Genomic DNA, 27,902 nt, shown 5'->3' on the forward strand with positions numbered 1-27,902 from the left:
CAGCAGGGTTCAGGGAAAGAAAAGAAGGCATGGTAAAGATGCCCAAGCCTCTGACTGACCCTCTGGGCACAGCAGCTTTAGCCTGAGAAATAACCAAAAAGGAGTTCTCAGCCTTAAGGTTTCAGAGCAAGGTGAAGGCCACCTGTATGATATAGATCTTCCTCTTTGTTCAGTAGACCTAGAATTCCCATGACGGGAGCAAAGCCATTCTTTCTAGAGTCAGAACCAAGTGGATTGAAAATATAGCTTCCTGGAAAAGTTAACAGAAGTGTTTCAAAGAATAAATGATGGGAGGCCAGGGGCTGAAGATTTAAAAGCAGGAAGATGCTGTGTAGGAGAAGGGAGGTGGTGAGGCTGTTGAGGAAAGAGGAAGACAGTCTAACAGCCTCCACAATTTGGCCTCTGGCCTTGACTGACCTCCATCTGCACAGGGCAACTCACAGCCCTCATTTCCTTCCCTGTCCTGCACATGTGCACTATGAGGCACAGATTACTGTCCCCGAGGCAACGTGGCATTGCAAGACTAAATAAATGTCAAGTTTCAAGAAAGGTCATTGGAAGGAGGCAAGTGCTATCAATGACACATTTAATTTAGTATGATTCAAACCTACAGGAATTTCTGGCCAGAGATTCTAAATATTTCTAATTGCTTCACTTGAGCTCTTCTCAAACCATTGCTTATGCCTCCTGGGCAGTGTTCGGCATGGGTACAGTCTGGCATCTTTGTATTTTATGAGATGATAGAGATGAAGACAAACGATGGAGAAAGAAGACCCAGCATGAGGGGGATAAGTGCCTCATTTGCCCCTAAGGGCGCCATTTTCATTGTCCTAAAAAGGGCATTATAGTCCGGGTTTGGAACTCCATTTACTGTGCTTCTGCTTTTATAGGCTCCCCTGATTTTCTGGTTAAAAATAAATTTATTGAAGCATAAAGATGTTAAAAAGTTGGTTATAAAATCTGTTTACAAAAGCTAAATTAAAATGTAATGTACAAACTGTCAAAAACAGCTCTTTATGATGCTCCCTTTGATGGTCACATTTCTTTACAATGGAATTATGTGAATTTGTAAGGCAAAAAGATGGAGATAGGAGGAAGGAACATTCCTACAAAGATACACAGACCACCTTCCCTGACCTTTGAGCTGATGCACTGGCAAAAGATTGTGAACAAGGTTCATATAATAGAGTGACTAACTAAATGTCATCTTTCAAATACCTGAGTTCAGTTTAGCCTATCGTGCGATTTAAAGAAGTTAGAAACATTGCTGATGTCTAAATTTTTATATCTATTCGTATGTTAAATGGCACTGTATTTTAATGCAGTTATCATTGATGCTACTGATTAAACAATAAAAGATTATAAATATATTTATGAATTTTAAAAAATCCTATAATTAGATAAACTCTAGATGCCAGGTTTCAATTCCATGCAGAAGCCCATACAGAAATCCATTATTATCAATACTTTGCACATACTTTGTGTTCTTAGGAAATATGCATCATTGACTGCAGAGAAAACCAGACAACTGGGTAAATTCTGGCCCACTGGGAATGCCACTGCTAGATTTCTCTCTTCCAACTACCAATCTAACTCAAGCTGCCTAAAAATCCACACTGTCATGGATTTCCCTAAACCTTTTCCTGTTACCAGAGGCTGGTCTGGGAGTGGGCTCTAGAAGATGTCGTGGGTGTGGGGGTGTAAGGGTTTGTGTGGGAGAGGGAAAAACAGGATATATACCTGGCTCCGTGGCAGCCCTCTTGAGAAAATGATTGTAGTGAGCTGAGGATAAAGCCAATTCACCGAGGATGGCAGAATGGAAAGATGGTGATGTCAATGAACAGATGAATTATCCAACTCTACACCTGCCTATCTCAAGACTCTTGTAATTTGAAATAATAAGCAACAAATTTCCTCATTTGAGATAATAATTTCTTTTATGTTTTCCCAAAAGCAACATGGTATAATCTCAACTATCTTACATTCTGCCAGAGGATGTGAGGGAGAAGAGAATACCTATAACAGGCATTGTTGACTGCCTACTCAATATCTGTCCTAGGAAGTTGCTTGATGTTCAGCGAAACCAATAGTTGCATTTAATGAAAGAAATGTGTCTGTGGTTCGAGTCTGATCTCTCACATGAAGCTTATCTAGACCAACACAGCCATGGTGGTCCATCTTCTGAATCCACATTACGTATTATCTTTACTGCTTATATAACATTTAACCATATACTGCCTCCCATGTTGATGAGTTATATTTTTATTTAGTTTAATTATTACTTAACTTTTGATGTGTTTCCCCCTCCTCCAATTTCATTGTAAGCACCCTCACTGGGACTGCTCTCTTTATGTTTCCTATACAGATATGTCTTAAATTCCAATTTCTAGAACATGACCTTAAGTAGATAAGGTAATGTTCATGTTGTCCATACTTCCAGAAGTAATTATGACTTTGCTTTCAAATTTGTTTTTATTCATTTGACACTTTTAGTTATTATGTCATGATAGAGAGATCAATGAATATTACAAAAATAAGTTCTGTTGGCATGACCATGGTATATGATGAGCGTATGCAGGATGAGCACCCCCAGTGGTGCTGTGAGCCTGGAGGTGGTTTTTACCTCATTATATAACCTGTTTTATATGGGGATTTCCAAATCAGACAATTTTGATTTCCTGTGGTTTAGAGGGGATTCTGAGCTTTGGATAAATCTAGATCTTTAGAGATTGGTATGTAATTATTACAAAGCATAGTAGCCTTGTAGTTCATCGGGAACATTAAAAAAACCAAACTCTTAATTGGCTGATATGCTTATTTGCATAGACAAATCAATTTTAGAGTTGTTCCTATATTCAGTATTTTCCCTGTTCTTTAATCTTAGCAAAGATATTCTTGGAAAATGATTTGGCAATAATCAGAAACATGACTAACAGTGCTAAAGCAAGTTAAAAATTATTTAACCGTCAGATAAATGACCAACTAAAATAGATTTCTAAAAAACTAAGCATTAGATATCATTTACATTATCATGCAAAAAAAGCATAGATAATAAAAAGTATAAAAGTTTTGAATTTTCTCTTTGAGACTAAAAAATCAAAGCTTGATTAAAACATGGGTTTGAATTAGGTGAGCCCTAAAGGCAAAAGGGAAACAAAGTAGAGGGAAAATTGTAAATATCAATCCTCAAAACAATACTACTACTGATAATGAGGTACGGTCAATTTTGAAAACTTACTAGTTTATTGACATTTCAGAAAAGTATAATGATGTCTTTTATAAACATATGGCACGAGCTTAATTAATTACCTCTTTAAAGACTTAGTTCAGTTGTACACTCTTTTATCATATGGCCAAATCAGGGGCAATAACAGGAATAAATGTGATACAACTTCATCTAAAGATAGCCTGTGGATTATAGAAAGGCTTCGATACATAAAAAGGCAATACTGAGAGAAAGTAAGTTCTGAGACCTAATATATGACACTTGTCGAAAATATTTCACACTTAAATTGATTTTGAAAATCATTTCTCAATGACTAGATTAGAAATATTATAAGCAGATTCAGCTACTCTTAAGTTGATAACTATTACTAGGTTATCTTTGTTTTAATGTCTCTTTTCAACCGCTGTTTTATCCTTTTGTAAACTGACATCAACAACTTCTTGACCCTGGGCCACTTTAAAAGATCAACTGAGTCTTGAAATCTGAAATAAATTGTATTGTTTAAGGCACTGGGGACCCAAAGCAAGAGATGTCTTTGCTTCAATTTTAGCCACCTGCTTATGTGAAAAATTGATAATGATGGTTAATGATGATGTTAATGAAAAACTATCTCGAACTTTTTTGAGGACATGGAACGTCTCCCTGTATCACACTAAACTGGATTGGAAATGAAAGCAAAGTGGGCCCAGAGATGACAGGTGCCAGTAATGACAGGTGCCAGTTATAGGTTCTGGCGCCACTGGGATCACTGAGGTGGTGGTATATGGTTTCCATTGGAGAATGATTCCCAGATGTGGGCCTGAACATTTTCCAACTGTGCTCTGTCATGCCGCGATAAGCAACACTCTCACCTTAAATTAAAAAAGGTTTATTTCTCATTCATACTTCACATTTATCATGCGTTGGCAGATGGGCTCTGCTCATTGTGCCGGAGGGAGAGAGAGAGAGAGATGGAGGATCATGCAGTTAACAATACAGACATATCACTTCCACTCACAACTCACTGGACAGAGCCAGTCACATGGCTCGGACAAATCTCAGGAATAAGGAGGTACAATCTTATCAAGTGCCTAGAATGGGGGAAAACGGGAATTATTTGGTAAAGAGCATTGACTATAACACATTATTTCATAAAACAATAAGCTAACCTATTACTTGGAAAACCATGAGCTTTCTCTTGACAATTTCTGCCTATGTACCTCCCTTAAGTTAGGAAATATATTAAATTTTGAATAATAATTTGGCATTGTGTCTTGGTTCACAGCAGGTCTATGTAGAGGATTAGACTTTATTTCTATTTTTGCTCAACTTCTCAGTTTTAAGTAACACCATAAAGAAAAGTAATTAATTGGTGTTGTAGACTAATCCATATGCCAACAAAATGTGGTAGAATGCAAATGAAACATCTCTCCATATGCCTTTCTCATTTGTTATTCCTTATTCTGGTTCTTCATAGACATGTTCTTTGTACAGGCAGGCATCTCCTCTTCTAATTTATTATGTCAATACATTCTATTTTTGTTGTAATCTTCAGTTATTATTTTTAATCTAAGTTATATATGTAACACTTTGAAGTCAAAAGGGTCTACAAGGCTTGTTATGAAAAACAGTTCACACAGCCCCACCCTCTACTTCCTGTTCTCCACAAGTAATCACTTTCAACTCTTTTACCCATTTTTTTCATATCTATATCTCTAGCTTATATTGCTACTTCTTGATTTTTCTAGAGCATTATACACTAATTCATGGAAGATGAGGATTTAGCTCTAATGAACACCAGCCCTTGCTCCCTCCCCTCCACCTGCAAACACCCAGTTCTCACACCCCATCTTCTCAAATGAATTTTATCACAATTTTGGTGAGATTAACAGTCAACAGGCTTATATTTATATTTTAGATACATTATCATGTCCATGTAAATTATAGTCATGGATCACTTATAAAGTTTATCACAACCTTTCTTTTCCTGTAACTTCTTTGTTTTTCTTTGGGGTTACCAAGTGTCCTGTGTTTTACTGTCCTGTGTTTTTCTTAAGTTATCACTAACTTAAACACAGACTAACCTCTAGTTGAATAAATTTCTTAATTCATTCAAATATATTAGTCATTTTTATAATTCCATCTTTTTGGAGATAACTTTCTGGAACCTTCTAACTTGCTCCAATCTGGGTTGGCTGCTTCTCTGGATGTGCTAAATAGCTGTGTTATATATAGTCTTGGGGGTCTCCCTACATTATCATTCTGGAGAATAATTTTGTCTTGCTCTGGATCATTTACTTGTTTTCATATATTCCTCATCCTTAGTGTATGTCTTTATTATTTTTGTAGAGCAGATCATCCAGTGGATTCTGAGTATGGGTACATGCAAATAATTTTTTTGAATCTTGAATGTCTAAAAGTGGCTTTATTCTATCCTCACACTTAATTAGTTTGGTTAGGTGTTGAATTTAGGTTGGAAGTAATTTTCTCTCAGAACTCTAAAGGCATTCCTCCATTGTCCTGTTTCTGGTGTTGCTATTGGAAATTTGCAGCTATGCTAATTATTGATCCTTCATTGAAAACCTCTCTTTTCCCCCAATTCCACAAGTTTGTAGGATATCTCTTGGTTCTCAGAGTTCTGAACTTTTCCAGTGATGTATCTGGGTGTGTGTTTGTATTTGCTTGGGTAGGACATTCTACAGACTTTTTCTGTCTGAAAACTTAGGTCTTTCGTTAGTAGAAAACTTTATTGAATTATATTTATGACCATTTCCTTCCTTTCATTTTCCTTGTTCTCTTTCTGTAACTCCTGTTTTTTAGAGTTTATACTTTCTGGGTTGGTTCTCTAATTTTCTTATATTTTTCTTTCTTACCTTCCATTTCTGTCTGTATTTTATTTTCTGGGGAGATAGCCTCAACTTTATCTTCCAAACTCTTCTATTGAGTTTTACATTTTAGATACCATATTTTTTAAAATAAATTTATTTATTTAAATTAGTTTCAAGTATACAGTACATTGGTTAGACATCTATATTGTTCACATAATGATTCCCCCAATTGCTCCCTCCCTCCCTGGCCCTCCACTTAGCCATCATATTAATGCTAACTGCATTCCCTCTGCTGTGCTCCCCATCCCCATGCCAAACTATCACCTACTAATTCGTACTTCATTAATCCTTCACCCCATTCTCCCACTCTCCCAATCCCCCTTCTCTCTGTCCGTCACCAAATTGTCCACTATATTTGTGAGTCTGTTTTTGATTAGTTTGTTCTTTTTGTTCCCTAGATACCGTATATAAGTGAAATCATATGGTATTTATCTTTCTCTGTCTGACTTATTTCACTCAGCATAATAAACTCTAAGTCCATCCATGTCGTTGCAAATGGTAGGATTTCATTTTTTCTAATGGCTGATATTCTAATATTCCATTGTATATATGAACCATAATTCCTTTATCCAATTGTCTGTTGATGGGCATCTAGGTTGCTTCCATATCTTGGCTATTGTAAAGCGTGCTGCCATGAAAATTGGCGTGCATAGATTTTTATGAATTATTTTTTTGGTTTTCTTTGGATAAATACCCAGAATTGCAATTGCTGGGTCAAAAGGTATATCCGTTTTTAACTTTTTGAGAAGCCTCCATACTGTTTTCCATAGCGGCTGTACCAAAAATTTCTAATAGCTTTTGTTTTTTTCTGAATGTTTATTTTTTCTGAATCATTCTCTTGCATAGACTTGCTTCCTTCTAGTTGCTCTTCCCTTTTTTTAAAATAGCATTTTACTATTTTGATGTCAAAATAGTTTTCACCTAAATAGCTATTAAGAAAATAAATTTCGAAAGAATGATATTTTCAAAATGAGGTATTTCATGCTAATATCATTATTCGCTATTTTCTGACCACAAGTATATAGTATGGCCAAAGCTCAATCTGAGTTATTATTGCTTAATTACTGTGTCTCAGATGCTCACATGGAAGTATCAGGACATAAATGATACTTTTAAAAAATTTATTTTTGTCAAAAATTTCCCGATCATCCTGGTGGATCGTTGGCTCTCTTACTCACATAAAATAGTGTGAACTAGGGGTTAAGTGAAGGCTCTGTGCTTAGATGGGGCTGTGATGGTTGGGTTCATCGTAAAACTGGCTGTTTCCCTGGAGAACCCCTAAGGTTGGGGGTGGGGTGGGGTGGTGGTGGTGGTGTGTGTGTGGTTTTTGCTTAGAGAAAACTCTTGCAGCCAGGAGGGATATATACACTGCTATTCTGGGAAGTAACTTGGGTAAGGCCTAGGGATCTCAAATTCAGTAGTAAAATATATTCATCATCCCTTTTCCGGTCAGGTAGTCCATAGTTGTATGTGCCTTATCTCTCTCATAACTCTCAGAGACATTCTGTTTTGTACTTTCCAGAGAATTAAACCTTTGGTCCTCTGCCAGAGTGGAGAAAGGAATCTAATTGCTTTGTGAAGAGACTTCTGACGAAACCTCATGTCTTCAGTTCCACCTTCACCCCTCTGCCAGTTCCTGAGCTTCCAGAGGACTTTATAATCTAATCAAGTTGCTTCTTGGTTTCTACCTACTGCTGACTTGGTGTTCAGCTTTCTTAGGCTGCTAAATTAGTTAGCACTTAACATCTGCTTTCCAAGTAACAAAAGTTTGTTGCTGTTGTCTTTTCTCCTGTTTTCTTATTCCTTAAGGGTTTATCTTTAACTACTCTAACTGTTCCTGGAGTGGAGTTTAGGAGGGAACAAAGCTAACTGCTGGCATTAAAGCTGCCATCTTTAAATTAAAGTTCTATTCTGCTCTTCTACAAATTAAAGAATCACAGTCCCTACACATTGAAAGAGACCCCGAGAGAGTATATAGTGAACTCCTATCTTCAGAGAGCAAAGTGTATTGTTTAATTTGCACGAGGTGGTTGAAACACCAGGAAGCTGAGTGTCTTGCCCTGGGATATGCACAGTCACAAAGACAGACATCATGCTGTTACCTACTCTATGGACCATAAATAATTATCCTTCAAAGGTTTTACATATATATTTTTTTCTAATTTAAGACTATTTCAGCAACAGCTAGATCACTTTCTGTAACATCTTAAATCTGCATCCTCTTCCAGTGGGCAGATGAATTCTTCGTAGTGGAGTATTAGGCGTTAAACTAGCTATAAAATGTGGCTAAACATTTTATTATTTGTGAAGTTGGCTTAAAAAAATTTCGCACACAACCAGGTTTTTAAAGTTTTGATATGCTTTAGATATGCTCTTTTGAATGATGTCACAAAGGATCTTAGAGAGCAACTACCAAATATATCATAATTTAAATGTAATTTGTATAACTTTTTAAAACAGTGGTAAAAAAATTATTTTTAATTTTTAAGAAATACTTAAAACTGAAAAAAATAGTTTGGTATTTTTCAGCTTGTTTGTATCTTAATCTATTATTTGGTATAATGCTATTTGCTATATTTTAGAAAAAATCACAGGCTTTGACAAAAGGGCATTTGTAGAGGAAAAGACTGAGATTTGGATTCAAATTATTTTAAATTGATGCTTTTTTCCTCTCCCAGTGTAATACAGACCATAGCCTTAACATATTCCTTAAAATTTTAATAAAATTATTTTTGATGAATAATTCATTTTAGTCTGTAAATTTGGTCTGTAAAAATTTTAAGAGTTTTATAAAAAGCTTTAGGGAATGAATGACTTTAGAAGAAAATGAAAGATTAAAAGAAAACCATCTTTAAATACTTACAGATTCTTTTCTGCCCATAGTTTTGCTGTGTGAGCGGGAACGGGAGATATTGCTAAAAAAGGAATCCTTTTTAGTAGCAGACGAAGGTGGGGAACCAGTGAATTCTCTTCCTCCAGGCAAACTCTCAATGCTTGGAGATGAACTGATGTTTTTAGAATTTTGTCCTGTAAGAAAAATTAAGTAGCAACAATGAAACGCCAGACTCACTAAGCTACTGAAACTACTGCTTTTAATAAATGATCAAATATACTTCTTTGTTCACACTGTCAATATGATGACACTGTGGAGTATTAAAATGCATGCATTTTTTATGAATCAGAATACCTGCCAATTCTGTAAAACAATGAAGCACTGCCATAATTTTCTACATGTAATTTATACTACAATAGTTGAAGTGTTGTACGCATGAAAAAACTAAAAAATCCAATTTTTAGAAATCACAGGTAAAAGACTGGACCCTCAGTAATAAGATCATCCTTAATAATAAAAATTGGAAATTATTGTACTGCACATTATATTACTAATATTAAAAAATCAAAATCCTTCACCAGTTTTTCAAGAGTCTCTCTCCTTTTCATTAATTGCAGAACGGATACATGGCTACCCCAGCCTATGGCAGAAGCACCTGGAAATGGGGACAAGGTGCTGGTTCACAGGGCCTCTTTCTAAACTGGTACCTGTATTAAGAGTGTTTGTGTCTGGACCTCCAGAAGTGCTTTTTTCACTGAGAGGTTCTGGAGCCATAAAATTTCCTTAGACAGGAACAAGGACGCTAGTAGGTTTTTTGAGAGGGCAGCTTGGTGTAGAAGGGGTTCAGAGGATTAGCTGCAGCCAGACCCATGCAGCTCTCACTTTCACAATTGAGTCACTCCCCTAAATGTTAGGGGGACTTGAGGACCTGGTAAAATAACATGGTGTGCATGCATTTCTTCATTCGACCACTAGGAACCAAAGGCCCTAATGTAAGTGCCAGGCACCATGGGTGCAGGGAGACAGATGGAAACTAAAACCATTGTCAAAATCCCCACCCTTCAAGGAGCTTACTTCCTAGTGAAGGGTACAGACAAGCACATTGGTAAAATCCACATGATATTAGATGGTAGTAAGTACTGTGGAGAAAAGTTAGTAAAGGGGGACTTGTCAGAGGAAGGTGTCACTAAGAATTGAGGTGCATGACATTTGAGCAAAACCTTAAAGAAGGGGAAATAACAGCTTTACACATAATAGGAAGGAACAGCAGTACAAAGGCCTCAAGCAGGACCTTTGTGTTTCTGAAGAACAGCAAGGCGGCCAGAGTGACTAAAACTAGGACTGAGCCGGGAGCGGGGAGTGGGCGGAGAAGGAGATGAGGTCTGAGAGCAGGGGTCAGTCAGGTAGGAGTTTGTAGATGATTTTGATTACATTTACTCTGAGAAGCGAAGCCATTGAGAGCCACTAGAGGATATGAGCAGAGAAGTGACGCGATTTGACTTACTTTTAAAGGATCACTCTGGATGCTATGTTGAGAATAGAATTAGGGAGTGGGAGATAGCAAAAAACAAAAACAGGGAAATCAATTTTTGCCACTGGAAAACTCCAAGTAAGCAGACTGATCATACCTTGGCAATGAAAAGTGGTCAGGTTCTAGACAAAACTGACCAGATTTCCTCATGAATATATATTAGGGGTATGAGATAAAAAGAGGAGTCGAGCTTAACCCCAAATGTTCTAAAGTTAGATAGTGGTGACAAATGAACATTTCTCTGAGAATATACTAAAAACCATTGAATTACATACTTTAAAAGATAAATTTTATAGTATATGAATTTTATCTCAAGAAAGTTATTTTTGATAAAGTCAGTTTTCACATTTAACTCCCAGCTAGTGACGGGCAGGAAAGGGCCTGCCCATTTCCACCCAACACAGGACTCTGCTAATAAGAAATCTTGGCCGCGGAGTTTCTTGTTTATAGAGCCTTCTGCGAGGTCTGCATCGCAGTCTGACGGCATCCCCCTTCCAAGCTCTATTTCTTCCTCTTTTCCTTTCACAGTTGTTATTCCTCAATGAACCTTTTGTACTTCTAACTCCTTCTCAACTTGCAATTGAGGACATTGTTGCTGACCCCTGAAGGACAGTGGGAGTGCCCCTGAGGTCAGGGATTGTGAGGGGAGAACAGGTCCCAAGGCCTAGAAGATCTCCACGGTATATGGTCCTGGTATGTTGGAGCTGAAAAAGACCTCAGGAACTACCTATTAATTTATTTTCTGTTTTAAAAATTATATTACCAATAAGTAAATATAGTCTCACTGTAAATAAATTAAATGTGACAACTGCCTTTGTAAAACAGCTTGATATAATTCACATACCATAAAATTCACCCTTTAAAAGTGTATAATTCAGTGGTTTTTAGTATATTCATAGAGATTCTCAACCACTACCATCTAATTTTAGAACATTTTTGTCACCCCCAAAAGAAACCTTGTGCCCATTAGCAGTTACTCCCAATGCTCCCTTCCTCATGACCATAAACCCACTTTTCGTCTCTATGAACTGGCCTTTTCTGGACATGTCATATAAATAGAATGATACAATATGTGATCTACTATGACTGGCTTTTCAGATGGCGCCATGTTTTTAAGGTATATTCATGCTAAAGCAGGTGTCAGAACTTCATTCCTTTTATAGCCATATAATATTCTACTGTATATACATTTTATCTACTCATCAGTTGGTGAACATTCAGCTTGTATCCATTTCTTGGTTATTATGAATGATGTTGCTATGAACATTTGTGTATAAATTTTTATGTGGATGTATGTTTTCATTTCTCTTGGGTTAATATCTAGGGGTGGCATTGCTGGGTCAATATGGTAAGTCTGTGCGTAACATTTTGAGAAACTGCCAAACTGATTTTGAAAGTGGCTACATCATTTTATATTTCTATCAGCATTGTATGAGGGTTCCAGTTTCTTGACATCCTTGTCAACTTATTGGCTGTTTACTTTAGCCATCCTAGTGAGTGTTAGGTGGTATCTCGTGATTTTTATTGCAGTTTCCCAAAGCAAATGACTAATGATGTGGAGCACCTTTTCATGTGCTTATTAGACATTTGTATATTTTCTTCGGAGACATGTCTATTCAAATCTTTTACCTATTTTTAATATTGGGTTATTTGTCTTTTTATTGTTGAGCTGTAAGAATTTTTCATATATTCTGGGTACAAGCCTTTTTTTCAAATATATGATTTATAAAAAAACCTCTCCCATTCTCTGCATTGCCTTTTCACTTTCATAGTGATGTCCTATGAAGCCGAAGTTTTTAATTTTGATAAAGTCCCAATTATCTACTTTTCCTTTAGTTGCTTGTGTTGTCAGTATATCTAAGAAACCATTGCCTAACCCAAGGTTATAAAGATTTACTCCTATGTTTACTTTTAAGAGTGGTATAGTTTTAACTTTTGTACTTAAGTCTATAGTCTATTCTAATTTTTTTATAGCATGAAGTAGTTCAACTTCATTCTTTTGTGGATATCCAGTTTTCCCAGTACTATTTGTAGAAAAGACTATTCTTCTCACATTGAATGGTCTTGGCACCCTTGTTTAAAATTAATTTACCATAAATAGAAGGGTTTATTTCTATGCTTTCAACTCTGTTCCATTTATACATGCCTATCTTTATGCCAACATCACAGTCGTGATTCTATAACTATGCAGTAAGTTTTGAAATTAAGGAGTATGAATTCTCGAACTTTGTTATCTTTCAACATTGTTTTGGCTATTAGGGGTGCTTTGCATTTCTATATGAATTTTAGGATCAGTATGTCAGTTTCTCCCAAAAGACATATGGGATTCTGATAGACATTGCGATGAATATGTTGATCAATTTGGATAGCACTGCCATCTTACTAATATAAGATATAAGCAAAATATATTTATGTTGTCTTTTATAGTTACTTACATAGTTATCTTTATCAGTGCTCTTTTTCTTTGTGTGTATTTGAATTAATTTCTAGTGTCCTTTCATTTCAGCCTGAAGGACTCCCTTTACTATGTCTTGTAGGGCAGATTTGCTAGCAGTGAATTCTGCTTTTTGTTTGTGACTGTCTTAATTTTTCCTTTCTTTTTGAAGGATAATTTTACTAGATATAGAATTATTCACTGATAGTCTTTTTTAAAAAATTCACTTTAAATATGTCATCCTACTGCTTTCTGGCCTCCATGGTTTTGATGAGAAGTCAGTTGTTCATGCTATCGAGGTTCTCTTGGATACCATGAGTTGTTTTTCTCTTGCCGCTTTCAAGATTCTCTCTTCATTGTTGGCTTTTAACAGTTTGACTATGCTGTGTCTCAGTGAAGATATCTTTGAGTTTATCCTGCTTGGAGTTGATTGAGCTTCTTGGATATATAATATTTTTCATGGGACTGTGGAATATTTTAGCTAGCATTTCTTCGAATATTCCTTTAGGCCCTTTCTCTCTGTTCTCTCTCTTTCTTGACTCCCATTATCTGCATGTTGTTATGCTTGCTGGTATTCTGTAAGTCTTCGAGACTCTGTTCATTTTTCTTCATTCTTTTGTCTTTGTTTTTTTCAGACTGGATAATATCAACTGATATATCTCCAAGTTCTGATCTTCTGTCAGCTTGAATCTGTTACTGAACCTCTGTAGTGAATTTTAAATTTCAGTTATTGTAATTTTCAACTCCAGAATACCTCTTTGGTTCTTCAAAAAATCCCTACCCTTTATTAATACTATTTTATGAGACACTTGTCTCATACATTCCTTTAGTTCTTTAGACAATTTCCTTTAGCTTTTAAAAGATATTTATAATACCTGATTTAAAGTCTCTTGTAGGTCCAAGTGTCTCAGCTTCCACAGAGGCAGTTTGTATTGACTGCTTTTTTCCCCTGTATTTGAGCCAACTTTACATTTTCCTGTTACTTTGTATGTCTCAAACATTTTTTTTTTTTAACTGGACATTTTAATAAAATAATGTGGCAGCTCTGGAAATTAGATCCTATTTTATCCCCTGGATTTATTTTTCTCATTTGTTGCTTTTTTTAGTGACTCCCCTAAACTAATTTTAGTTAAGTCTGTATTCTTTGTGGTCTCTGGCCACTGAAGTCTCTGCTTGGTTAACCTAGTGGTCAGTTAAGAGAGATTTCTTTTCTTTAAATGCCTTGAATGAATAAGTCTTTAAGTCTTTGCTGGGGGCTCTGTGTGTGTGTTGGAGCATGCCTTCAATGTTCCAGCAGGCAGTTTACAATACTGCTTTAGCCTTCATTCCTGCCTATGCAGACAGAGCCTCGAGTTCATCCAGAGTTGAGAGATTACACCCTTCCCAAATCTTTCCTGGCCATGTGCATGATCCTGCATGTGTGTGGCCTTCTATAATTCCAAGAATATACTGGAGCTTTTTGAAGATTCCTATGGACATCTGATTCCTCAGATTTTCCTTTTAAGTTTTTTGCTAACCTCTGATTTTCCTGTTAAGTATTTGGTTAGCCTCGTGTTTGCTCCATTTCTGCCTTGGGCAGCTGTGATGTTAAATAATTGCCACTAATATTTTTGATGGATGCCCTGCGGATAGGGTTTCTCCCTTAGTGAGTTCTGAACAAGGTCAAATAAAGACAAGCCCAATGAATGCAGTTTTTCTGGAGAGCTGCTGGACAGTCAAACAGCTACAATTTACTGGGGATGGGAATTGTAGGGTGCTCCAGATCCACTCTTTTTCCTTCAGTGGTTGTAAGGCTGCTGGTTATTAAAGGCTACGGCAGAGCTGGGGAGTGATAGGGTATGCTTTTCTCACTGAGATCCAGCCATTGTTAATTGAAGACATTCTTCTCAAATAGTTCTTTCTAATCCTTTGATTAATTTCCAGAGTTCTGAAAAAGTCGATTTTGAATGTCACTGATCTTGTTGCTTTTATGGAGAAATAGATTGTCAGAGGTCCTTACTCTGTCATTCCAAAAATGCTTCCCTCTGTGACTTGCTTTTTGGACTGAAGTTGGTCTTGGAAATTTGTCTTTCTCATATATAAAAATCTGCCTTACTCTTTTTAATGGCTATGAAGAAAAAAAAATTGTAGCATTCCTAAAAAGACATTTAGAATTTTTCCAAATTTTTTTCTTTATAAACAAAATGATAATTAAAACTCTAAAGAGGTACATCTTTAGGTACAAACAGTTAGTTAGTTCTGTTAGGTAAATTTATATAAATGAAACTGCTATGTCTAAATGTAAGTGCATTTTAAATTTACATAAAGGATTCCAAATTGCTTTCTCCTAGTATTTTAACATACATACATGTGTATGTATTCATGCATGAGTGTAAATACAACATGATATATTACATCTTTATATATTCATCTATTTTTTATTTGGTTAATTTGATGGATGGAGAACTTCACTGTGTTAGTATGAAGTTTCCTGATAACTAGCGAGGCTGATTATCTTTCAACCTATTTATATAGGTCATCTTAAAGTCCTAGGTGAATTGTCTTGCTCATTTTATTTTTAAAACTGACTTAGGGAGTTCCTCCTAAATTCTGGAACTCAGCCCTGTGTGTGTGTACATGTCTATATTTTCCTTTATGGTTTTTGTTTTTATGGTCTTGCTTAGGAAGGCATTTCTTACCCCCAAGATGATGCAGTGGGAAAAAAATTAAGTATTTATGATAAACTTAGGTTTTCCTTTTCTCTTTTATGAATAGTTTTTCATTGCTCCTTGGAACTGTACTCCTTGAGCAGTTTTAATTTCCCTGGGGTGGTGGAAGACAGAACTAAAACAAAAGGAATGTCTGCTCAGCTTTGAGTTTCAAAGTGCTTTTCAAAGTCCACAGAAAAGATAAATTTAGGAAGCCAAAGCATTTTTCTTTGCAAGAACATGGCTCTTTCACAAAATGAAGTGAAAAAATTTTCATCCTTTGAATTTATCTGTCCCTTCAAAATGCATTACTTTTTAAGGCATTACTATGACGGCTTATTGGATTTTTTCCTATGTGCATGCCACTATTAATGTTTTCTACTTCTGCTTGGGTCAATTTTGAGAATTCATATCTTCTCCCCAAAAGCCATATATGAGGCAGGCAGAATAATGCCTATGCCCTTAATTTCCAGAGCATGTGAGTATGTTACCTTACATGGCACATGAGACTTTGCAGGTATGATTAAGGTTAAGAACCCTGAGACAAGAAGAATATCCTAGGTGGGCTCATACAAACACATATGTCTTTAAATAGGAGTAGGAAGGCAGAAGAATGAGTCAGAGATATGACTAAAGAAGAAAAAGAACACAGTTGAAGCATGAGAGGGACTTGACCTAACATTGCTGGCTTTGAAGATGGAGAAGAGGGCCTTGAGCCCATATGGCATCCTCTAGAAGCTGGGAATGGTCATTAGCTGACAGCCAGCAAAGAAATAAAGAAATACCATGGTCCTATAGTCGCAAAGAATTGAATTCTGCCAATAGCACAAATGATTCTTCCCTAGAGCCTCCTGACACCTTGGTTTTAGCTTGGTTAGATCTATATCAGACTTCTGACCTACAGAACTGTTAAGAAAATGGGAAATTGTTTTTATTACTCCTTTGATTATTATAATCTATTTATGATCTTTAGATTCAATATTTGATATTACAGTTCAAATTCTGAGTTAATCTAAAATGCCAGGTCAAAATATTTACATTTTTTTATACTCCTGGAAAAAGTTAGAATTTTGTGGACTATTATAACAGTTTTCCAGTTCTTCCAAAATGAAAAAAATAGTTGTGTGCAGTTATATATACCAAATCTTGTAAAATTTTAGTTGTCTTGAATACTTCTGAAATGAGGTGGGGAGACCCTTTCTAATAGTTGCAATATATAGGTAAAGTTCTGTCAAACCTGTTGGGAAAATTTCCATTTAAAAGAAATTATAATATTATTGAAGAAAAAAATCTTAAAAAGCTATCCCAGTTTTTATAAATCAACTGTTTCCACGTTGAAATTATAATAAGATCAGGAAACCTTTTCTTTGATTCTAGATTTTATCTGTACTATAGCTGAGTACTATTCATTTTTTTTCACATATATACTTCCCTAGTCTGTCTACCCAAAGAAGAAATCAGAAAGTTAAAATACACTACAACAATGTGATATTTGCAAAATATTAGTCCATGGACATATATGAACCTTTACACATATTATCTTATTTAATCCTAATGACTCTGTGAGGTAGTTAGTTATGTATAAAAAAACTGAGGCTTATGGAGTTTAGTGAACTTGCCCAAGGACATATGGTTATATATATGGCTAGCAATATTATAAGACTTGTCCAAACTTAAAGACTATGCCTACATATATTATTTCATTTCTGTATTACAAGGAGTGACTCCAAAGAGCTATTAATTCAAAATGGCAAAGAAGAAAACCAATCAACCAACCAACCAGATTTAGGGAATAGGCCCATGCACCCGATTTTTATTTATATATATATTTAGGACACACACACACACACACACACACACATATTTTTTGAGATGGCTTTTTCTACAAACAGAAAGCTGATGGTTGGGTCTCTTGTATTCAATTACAGGTGCTCCTGCTTGTATCCCAAAGACCAGATTTCACTAAAGCAGAGGCTGTGGTCATTATTAGGTTTACTTTTTCAGAAAAGCTAGCATTATGGGTGGGCTGTAGTAGGTCTACAATAAAGGTCTGCTGATGTTCAGTTTGGAATATCTGAAGAGGACTATATATATATATATATTAGCGCTGCTCAGTGGAAATATAATGTGAGCCACATATATAATTTATAATTTTCTAGTATCTGTATTTAAAAAGTAATGTGAAATTAATTATAATTACTTTATTTAACCCAATATATCACAACTATTAGCATTCTAACATGTAATAAAAATCAACATTATTGAGGTACTTTACATTCATTTTTTCATAAAAGGTCTTCAAAATCCAGTGCATATCTTATACTCACAGTATATATTTCAAGTACTCGATAGCCACATGTGGCTAAGGGATACCATATTGGACAGCACAGGTATAAGCCAATGAATAGTCTAAATTTCCAAATTTTTCCCTGCCACAACATGCATTTAAGTAACTATCGTAACAAAATAAGGTAATGATGCATCTAATTTTTAGAATGCCCACTTTAATGCCTAATTAGCTTATCAATTATTAACTGTGTGAGAATAAGTATACAATCTCGAACAAATTTGAAAGTAGTTTGTTCCCATGAGGAACAAATCTGCAAATTTCTCTTGCAGCTATTATTCTGCTTAGCAAACTGCCTTTTCAGAGATAACATTAAGGTCAGCTTTTATCAGAACTTATCTCTGAATTATCAAATTCCAAATTAGTAGTAGGATCAACAAGTTCTTGGCCAATATCTCACGTAAAAACTCTGTACAAAACATATTTCCTTTCAATTACAGAATTTAGCTTACTAACATTTCTGTGCCCTTTGGGAACATAAACGTTTAGACCTTAAGAAAATGGAGTCACCAGACATGTTCCCAGAGGGGATGATGGAATATTTCCCCTGGAGATCTGTAAGAAAAGCTTCGGCACCAGGAATAGCCTTGCCTTGAGACAGAAGAAAGGGCTATCATACTGCCTGGCCCTTTTCATAAATGGCTGAGACATTCCATCACCCGGGTCTCACCTGGACACTTCTGAGCTGACAAGTCGGTATTCACAACAAGTGTGTAGCCTGTAAACTGCGTAGCGGATCTGAAGCTCTATATTAATCATTTCTTTTGTTGCACTAAAACTAAAGCCTGTTCTTAGAGGTACGCTGTTAAATATACTGCAGTGGTGCCCTGCCCAGGTCTCCTCTTCAGGACCCAGGCACTTATTCTCCAGCTGCTCGGAGTATTGGCTGTAGGTGGCTCCCATGAGTTCCTCTCTGGAAGCTGCCCTCAGCTGAAGAGCTGCTTTGCCCAAGGTCATGCCCTTTCCCCGGATTAGCTCCAATCCAGTGACTGGTTTGGACTGACAGAGGATAAGGGCTGGCTCCCTGCCTCCGAAGGGCCATCTGAGCCCCCACAGGTTCCAATGGCAACTGCAAGGCAGTTCGACGCCTCCCTCGGCTCAGCGCTGCTTCTTTCCTCCCTAAGTGCTGAGCTTGAGGGTACTCGCCCCCAAACTTCCCACTCATAAAACTCTGTCTTACAGTTTATTTCTTAGAAATCCTGACCCAAGGCAATTAATTAAAAATTATTTTATATTGTAAAGCATTCTTAAATACACTAAATATAAACCAAGTCTTAAGCTGCCTCAGGCATGCACATCTCATTCCTAACTAAACAGCAGCAAGCAAGATTGACCTAATGAAATGCCTACAGAAACTCTATCCAGCACTGAGGATGGGGGGACACACAACAGGAGCTCTTAGGAAGCTCCCAAAAATAACTGTACAAGGGAAAAACAGACTTGTACATACACTAACCTATAATCTCAGGTGATAAAAGCAAACACAAAGTATAAATGACAGTATTCTGGAAGCACAAAGGAGAGTTTATCTAATCTTGACTCAGGAGCTAAGTCTTAAAAATTGTAGGGTGGATGGGTGGTGGTGATGTTGGCTCAAGGAGGGTCATTTTGGGCAGAGATCACAGTATTTACCAAGGCAGTTGGACTACTGAGAACACCTAACTCAACTGGAGCATGATTTACTGCTTTGGAGCTTCATGCCACCCATATGTAATTGAAAACAACACCAATACCAGTGTAAATTAAGATTAAGTCCAACAGAATGCTTCTTTTTCATTTGGTGATTATTTCAATGTTTTTTTTTTTTTGGAGGGGGGGGGCATGAAAAGTTGCTGGTATCTGAAACAGGACCTTATTTTCCCTCTGTCTTGGTTGTCCAGCCCTGGGGGGAAGGAAGGAGAGAGGGTAGGTGAGGCTCTGCTAATAGGGCCAGCTAGATGGAGAAGAGTGCCTTGTTCTCAGGCTACCCTGTCAGTAGATGATGGAAATTACTATAGATTTTAAACAAGAAAGTAGCATGAGGATTTCAGGAGCTTGGGTAAATGGGGCATCTCCTGTGCTGGCCCACATAAGGAATTATAAGGGTTTAAACTAAGGCTGTGGTAGTAGGTTTGGGAGATGTTTAAAGGCAGAAGTCCTCAAACCAATACCTGCAGGGTCAGATACACCTAGGCTTCAGTCTGTGCTCAGCTGATATCTAGTTGGGGGGCTGTGAACAAGTAAGTCATTGACTCTCCATAAGCTTTGGTTCTCACCTGCAAGTGAGGCATCGACTTCACACATGCTGTGAATCCTAGGTGGATAATGTACATAAGGGCTCAGTGTGGTGCCCAGAATATGCTTAACATTCGGGAGACACGGACCATTACTAAAATAGTGGTGACCTCCAAATCTAGAGCAGGTAGTTTAATAGGCGGTATTCTGGGTTATATGGATTTGCTAGTCCTCTTTTGTTGCACTTCTCAGGGATGTCCCACAAATGTCATCTCACTGGCTCTAGGCATAGGACCACCGTATATGCCAGACATAAGGCTGCCCAGTGGAGCAGCTGAAATCTAGGCTTGTTCTGCTTGTTAAGATGTGTGCCCTAGTCTACGGCCAAACCACCCTGAACGTGCCCGATCCTGTCTTATCTTAGAAGCTAAGCAAGGTCGAGCCTGGTTAGTTCTTGGATAGGAGACCACCTAGGAATACCAGGTGCTGTAGGCATAAGGAAAAAAAAAAAAAGAGAGATATGTGTGAGCTGCATCTACACAAAAGGAGTACCTTTTTCTAAAGTGCAGAAAGGTGCTATTTGGACTAGATGTGGCCGTGTCTAGGTATAGTAAGTCTTTTCTTTATTTCTTTATTCTCTTTCACTCTCTGAAACTTTAAAAGTTGTGTGTCCTACGTGCTGCATATCAGTGGAGGTTATTTGTCAAGAGCCCAAGCTGACTGCATGAGCTTCATAGGCGTCAGAGGAGCCCTGACTACAGTATGGCTAAGGGAGAGGAAAGAAAGAAGGGGAAAAAATTAGTAAGCTTCTACTCTGCCCCATGAATAATACTTACATGACTTTTCTCTCATTCAACTCGACGGGAAATAGGAACAGGGGTGGAATATGCTCCTAAGTAGGCAGGCAGAACCCATGCAAACCTGAGACCAGGTGAGGGAGCTGGACACAGGTCACCCAAAAGCGAATGTTCGAGCGGCTACGAAATCTGAGGGCTGTTGGTGCGGAGGCAGAGCTCAGAAAAGCAGAAATGGAAAAGCGTGGGAAGCCCAGTACCGGGGCCGCAGAAAGAAGATCACTTTGACTTTATACAGTGACCCAGGAGAAAACAAGAGGCACCTGGCCCCTATCTGGTAACTTTTTGTTACTTCGCAGACTTGAGCGATAGACAGCAAGAGGGCTGATGTCTGCTCCTTAAAAATACACATCTTGGTGCCACGAAAGAGCGAATGGAAGCAGGTTGTACCAGAAGCCCATGGAATAGACCTGCCCTACCTTGACCTCAGAGGTGAAACACTGTTGGATCTAGTGCTTGCATGCAAGCATATGGTTTTGGGACACTGGAAGTAATTATTGAGAAAAAAGATAGAGGTGTTGAGTTGGCTCCTTCATAATTTGATTTTGAAAACTACTACCTGAGCAGATAGGACCCTCAAGCCCTTACTATGGGATGGGTGTTTTGGAAACTTTTTACAACCACCTTTGAAGCAGCTGTTCTTTTTCTCTCTTTACAGTTAGAAGGGTAAGTTATCTCCCTACGTCATCCAGCAAGGCAGTGGTGGAGGCAGGATTCAAACCCAACTCCAGAGCCCATGCTGGGCAAAGCTGTGCCACCCTGCTCTCCTAGTAAAGGCTGTGCCAGGTGGGCTATAGTAACTGTGATCTAAAATTAAAGAAAAATGGAATGAGGTTTCTTGAAAGTAAAGGGCAAATTCTGACCTTGTTATTAGTCTCCAAACAACTAATTTATTCAATGTCTTTTGGAATAAGTGTTCCACAAAAATGCATTTCCTAGCTAATTGATGCTTCCCAAAATTTTATATATAATGTATTTCTCTGCCTTCTTAAAATAATCATACAGAGCACAATGGAACTATTTGCTCTGCTTTAAGACTATCCTTTCTCAATAACAACCAGGGTGACCAGTATAGGGTCATCCACAAGGATAATATTTTGGTTTTTCAGTCTCTTCACTCACTTTTGTGAGTAGGAGCTGTCTCTGTCTGGTCATTACCATGTCCCACACTAGTTGATTAGACCTCTTTTCTTTGTCTACCAGTTTGTCATCTGCACTGGGAAATTTTTGTTAATCCTTTCTTCTTGAAGGTCCTAGGGGAAGTCTCACTTCCAGACATGTGAGCTGTTATCACATTAATAACTGGTTACTCACTGGTTACTTCTCAGTTTAAAGTCTATTTTTTTTTTTTCTAGAAGGAATTATAAGAAACTTAACAAACTTACTCTCAGGAAAATGGGCTGCCAGAAAAAAATGGAAGGAGAAAAGGGAGGTTTTTATCTATTTAATACCTTTAATTGAGATTGTCTAACATTATATGTGTTTTAGTTTTAAGTGTGTCAACTGGTTATCTGGGAAGGGAGATTATTTTACCTTTTTCTCCTTTTTTTATTTTTAAAAACAACGTGATGTTATATAATGACATCTATGTGCACAGACACACACATATATATATTTATATTCATAACTGAAATACATATACACAAATATAAAATTTAAAAATGCCTATGGCAATAAGTTAAGAAATCTAAATTTCTTTCCTAATGGTCCATTGTATGGTAATACTTACATACTTGTTGGAAATTCTAAATTTTCTTTGGAAATAATGTCTGTGTGTTTGTGTGTGTGATCATATTTTAAAGCTTTTTGGTGTGAATAAGTTCCTAAATATCTCTGGAAAACAGTTTCTAGGGTAGGTGTATAATTTTCAAAAATAATTTTGAAGAAACCCTTTGAGATAAGTCTTAAAAAAAAAAAACAAAACCCAAATTCTCCTGTGGCACATTTTAAATAATTGCAACCTACACTGAGAGATATAAAATGGAACTTTCCAACAATTTTCCAAAAATTATTTGATCTAAATTATGGAATATCACTTTATATTCAGTGTTTTTCTTCAAAAAAAACTAAAACCCATATAATTACTGTGCATTAAAAGGCAAATATACAGATATAAAATCTCATGGGCAAAAAAGGCTAAATATAATCAAAGGATCATTGAGAGTATTGATATTTACTTCATTTCTTGAATTTTACTTCAATACTTTGAAAAACATTTTTGAGAAAGTGTACACGATAGTTTTATTACCCTGACATGAAAAGTATATCTAAGTATATATCTTGAAATATTATATAAGAGAATATAATGGGTTTGGCACTTTTGATGGTTTTCCAACTTCTAATATTACTGATTCTACTAAAGCATAGATTGTTAGAAAGTTTTTTGTTGCCACGACAAACTATTTTGGTTTACTTCTCCTTCCCCTTGCTTTTTGACACTCTGTAGGAAGTGTGTTAAGGAAAACACTAAGTAACTTCTCCAAATCAGGGTAGGTATTGTCTCACTGTCTCCTCATCACTGCCCTAGTAGTTATCATCACAGACTGAAAGCTGTTTATTGTGGCCTTGTGTCTCATAAAGCACCCGGAGCCTTCTCTATCAGACTGATAGAATCTCTGTCAGAGTGTGACAGGCAGGGGGAATTCTGAACAGGGTAACCAAAGAAAGCACTGGCTCCTCACTACATAGGCTTACTTGGGTCACCTAAAGCACAAGCTGATGCACAAGCCACCTGCTAAAGTTGTAAGGAAAGCAAGGGGCCAATGAAAACAGAGCTTGGCACATAATAGGCACGCAATAGATGATTGTTGAAAAAAACATGAATGAGATGATTCTTCTTATAGAATAGAAAATAAGTTATTTGAACAAAATGATAAAATCTCCCTCTTTGAAATTCTATTTAAAAAAGTAAGACTGTTCATGTGGCTCTGGTTTGTAGGAAAGAATGAACTGAGCAATATTGCATAGAAGCAGAAGTCAGAATAAGCAAGGCTGACTTCAGCTTTCTCTTTCCATAGCTAAAGATCTACTCTGCAGTAAACTAAGTTAATAAGTTAGCAAACTACTTTGGGATAACAAAATACTTGGTAAAGAGTTGCCTGGAGAGCTCAGGTTTTAATTTTAGGAAACAAGTTTAAGTCCTATTAATTCTCACCATATCAGATGATCTCATCGATATCTACTTAAGTGTAATAACTGACAAGTCTGAAGAGAAATCATTTGGAGATTATCTGCCTTTTCTATTTCCATGATACTGTATCCCATTATATCACTTAACAGACACTAAGAAGAGTCAACAGCAGCTCCTCCTGGAGTCCCTGAGCTGAAAAGGCCCTTAAAGGTCAGCTGGGTCAATGATCAGAATACAGCCAGAAGCTGCACCTGTGAAACACAGACCTATATATAGAAGGTCATATCCCTCTACTGCAATAGTGTACACGTGTTTTTTTAAGATGTTAAGCCAACAGACTACTCATTTCCTAATAATATATTCTTTTCTGTTAATTTATTAAAAAGCACAGATATTATGAAGACATATCATTATTAGTATTTTAATACTACTAGCATGACTATATTATGTGGATATTTTAACTTAAGGAAAACATGATGTGAATTTTAATGAATTCTGCTATCTTTTCAGTCTGAATTTGAAAGGGTCTTAGTCTAGGCTTCCACTTAATACAGAAATCCTCTAGCATTAGCTAAAAGATTACATAATAAAAAATTAATGAAACAATTTTACATATTTGTTTTTAACTTCCACAGAAGATGCAGAATACAGATTACAATTATTTTGTATTTCTTAAATGAACTTTTCTCCCTAGATTTTTGAACACCTGAATATGATATTAAAATGTTATCTTTTCATTTTATACCACTGCCAGTTACTCACATGGAGATCTGTCACACTGAACTTTCTATTAATGTGATTCATAATACAAAGCCTTTACTTAAAAATTTACTTTGAAATCAAACCGTAATTCTTTTAGGTAAAATAAAACAAGCACTCTGGTTAATTCATACATTTATATGCATACAAACAGCATATAAATCGTCTAATCTCAGAACTGATTTGTCAGTTACTGTCACAGAGCACCTATGCAACAAAAAGAACACCTCGGTGTGAGCTACCAAATAAAATGTAATGTTAAAATAACCACAAAATATAGTGACCATATTTTGCAAGGAAAGAAGCTGGTACAAACTTAATAGAAAACCCACATCACAGCCAGATTTGGCATCACCAAGGTATGACATGAGAGGGGACTTTTGTTCTAAACAACAGTGCCACTCAGTGGCTGAACAATGGTAGTGAACTGATAGACAGTATGAATGGAGGGTGGGCAAAAAGAAAAATGTTTTGGAGTAGGCAATGATAATACTGCAGGCAAAGAGATATACTATGTTGCCATGGTAACTGTACCTTGGAGGTCAGTTAGAGTCTGGACAGGAACAGAAACCTGAGCATCGCTTCCTGTAACTACATCGCCTGCATTTCATAAGAAAAAATAATTAGATTTCATAAAAAGGAAAAAATGATCAAGTTTTCTTTCATACTTAATGTTGTAATACATTTATCATTCTAATTACTAAAAGTAAAGTAAAACAAAATACAGTGCAAATCTCATGATAATTAATATAAATATTTTTAAAAGGAAATATTTTTTAAAAAGTGTTTCCTAAAAAGGTTTTGTGTAAGTTTCTTTTAATGGAAAAAGAAACAACACATTTCTAAGAAAGTATAAAACAAGTTTCTATCAGTTTAAAGTAGAGGAAACTTTAGCAATCAAAGATTTTGCTGAGCAGATTTCATTATGTCACAATTTTTAGTGTGATTTTATATATATTTTTTAAATTCTTTATCCAAAAGGAAGACATATACATTTATTAAGTAAAAGCATTCTTTTGAAATCAATTTCCTCCTATAGAAGACACAGTTTATTTTTAACTAAACTTGAAACCAATTTTTTCAGTGATCAGATAAAGACCTAAACGAGTTCTAATTTCACATTAAGTATTGAAAAGATTTCAAAAGTTACCACATGTACTTATAAATGTCAACATGTAAAAATAAATCTGTGAACTGCATACCCTTTAAACTTGATATACTTATTATAGGCGAGATTTCGTTTACAAATTGGACCTGTAGTAAATGCTTAAAATAAAGAAGTGTTCAAATTCAAAAAATAGACAAAAGAAATGGGGGAAAAGGAGTGCATTTTAAGAACACAGGAAAGAAAGGAAAAGGAGCAACGCAGGAAAGAAATTCTGTGAAGAACTGAGGTACACTACCATTTAGAAAGAAAACTTTTTGTTTCTTTGATTTCCTTCCTGGATGACAAAGTTCAACGTGAAGCAGTCACTGTCAACAGAAGGAATAATCCTTTGAAGCCTATGTCATTTTGAGATTAATGAGCTGAAAAACAAGCCTTCTTAAAGGCACCATATTTTCTATGCATGATAATGTATGATTAATAGATTTGCTTCCTTTGTAGTTTTTATACAATAGTAAAAAAGCTACTTTTGAATTCAATAACATACCCTCAGTGCCTTGACCACTTGCTGCAATTATGACTTACGGCATGACGAGCTCATTTGGAAATTATTGGGTGGTAATTATATCACTCTATCAATTAACAGTACACATATTTATATTCTCCTATAACTGTAATAAAATCTATAAATATTCCAAATAAGTGATAAACAGCTTTTAGTGGAACTTATCAGGTCCTGAATTTTCATAATTTAGTTAACTCTCTATTCACTGAATAATGGTGTGCCTATTTTCTCTATATTTGAAAGAGATTTTTCAATTCTATGCTTGCTACCCACTTTACTCTGCTGCTTCTGGATCACCTATTAGTGTATATTTAGAGACTGAAAACTAATTTTCATATTAAATATCACCAGGAAAATTATGGAGGAACATCTGTGCTTCTTCCTTCCTTTACGACCCCCCCCAACACATATACAAACTACAGAATGCATTTCAAGCAACATATACATGAATTCTGTTCTTTCCACAGAACTGTCTCCCTATATAAGCAAAAATAATTGTGAGTTAACTAACCTATAAAAACCATAAGCATTTTCATCTTTATAAACAACCATTTTTCAAAACAACTTTCAAATTTTCCAGCAGAGTACACTAAAAAGGCTATTATACATGTGAAGATTTGTTGGTGTCACAGCACAGCAGGATACTTGTGGGAAACCCCAAGTTAAAGAATCAATGTTGGAGAAGTATTTCTCATCGTAGGGTTAACAAATACATCTGGAACCATAGACTTCTGGACCTGGGAGACTCCTCAGGGATCAGTCTAAACCTTTGATTTCAGGGTGAGGAAACAAAGGGTCAGAAAACTTCAGGATTTCCCTTACAGTTTATTGGTGAGCGAATGAAGGAAGAGCATCCACTCACACTAGCTTCTATATGTACGAACTATCTTCTTTGCCTTTTACTCTATTTTATTCAAGCCTTTATGCAGGGAGGGGCATTAGCAGGAATATTTATCTTTAATATGAAGGTAGACAAGCTTTTCGTGGACTGACATGAGAAGAACAGACCAGAAATAAAAAGACAGAAGAGCTGCCAAACAAGACCACTTTCTTTCAGCGTGGGGATCAGTTACAAAATGCCCTAGTGATAACTGTGTTCCAAATACTTTGCTTAAGCGCGCTGTTGTCTTCTTATAACTGGGGACTTAGTTTTCATCAATTGTTCCATCCTTGTGCGCTTCCTTTCGCACTTACTGTGATATTAATACTTGACATTTCCTTAGAGACACAACTTTATATTTCTAGAGTCATTTGGCTTGGTTCCTCAGAAAATTTAAGCTACAGCATTAAGAGATTCTCTGACTCATTTGCCTGCCATCAGTTAGAATTACTACTGACTACAGCTTGTTA

General features: G+C 36.3%; 1 protein-coding gene and 1 pseudogene across 7 annotated transcripts in view; one reads left to right on the forward strand and one right to left on the reverse strand.

Annotated features, from left to right (window-relative positions):
• The window catches only part of TBC1D5 (TBC1 domain family member 5), a 468,533-nt gene that overhangs the window by 38,155 nt on the left and 402,476 nt on the right, over window positions 1-27,902 (reverse strand). For 6 of the 7 annotated variants that reach the window (XM_025043592.1, XM_015585816.2, XM_025043594.1 and 3 more), the window contains 2 exons: window positions 25,417-25,482; window positions 8,957-9,120 (listed from right to left, as the gene is read on the reverse strand). In XM_025043592.1, the coding sequence (XP_024899360.1) occupies window positions 8,957-9,120; window positions 25,417-25,482 (230 nt within the window). The remainder of the gene's footprint in view (window positions 1-8,956; window positions 9,121-25,416; window positions 25,483-27,902) is intronic. The other variant, XM_006907269.3, reaches the window with a different exon arrangement.
• LOC112476027 lies at window positions 20,516-20,634 on the forward strand (annotated as a pseudogene).

The sequence above is a fragment of the Pteropus alecto genome, unplaced genomic scaffold (genome assembly GCF_000325575.1).
Source record: "Pteropus alecto unplaced genomic scaffold, ASM32557v1 scaffold92, whole genome shotgun sequence".
In the NCBI taxonomy this organism is placed as follows: domain Eukaryota; kingdom Metazoa; phylum Chordata; class Mammalia; order Chiroptera; family Pteropodidae; genus Pteropus; species Pteropus alecto.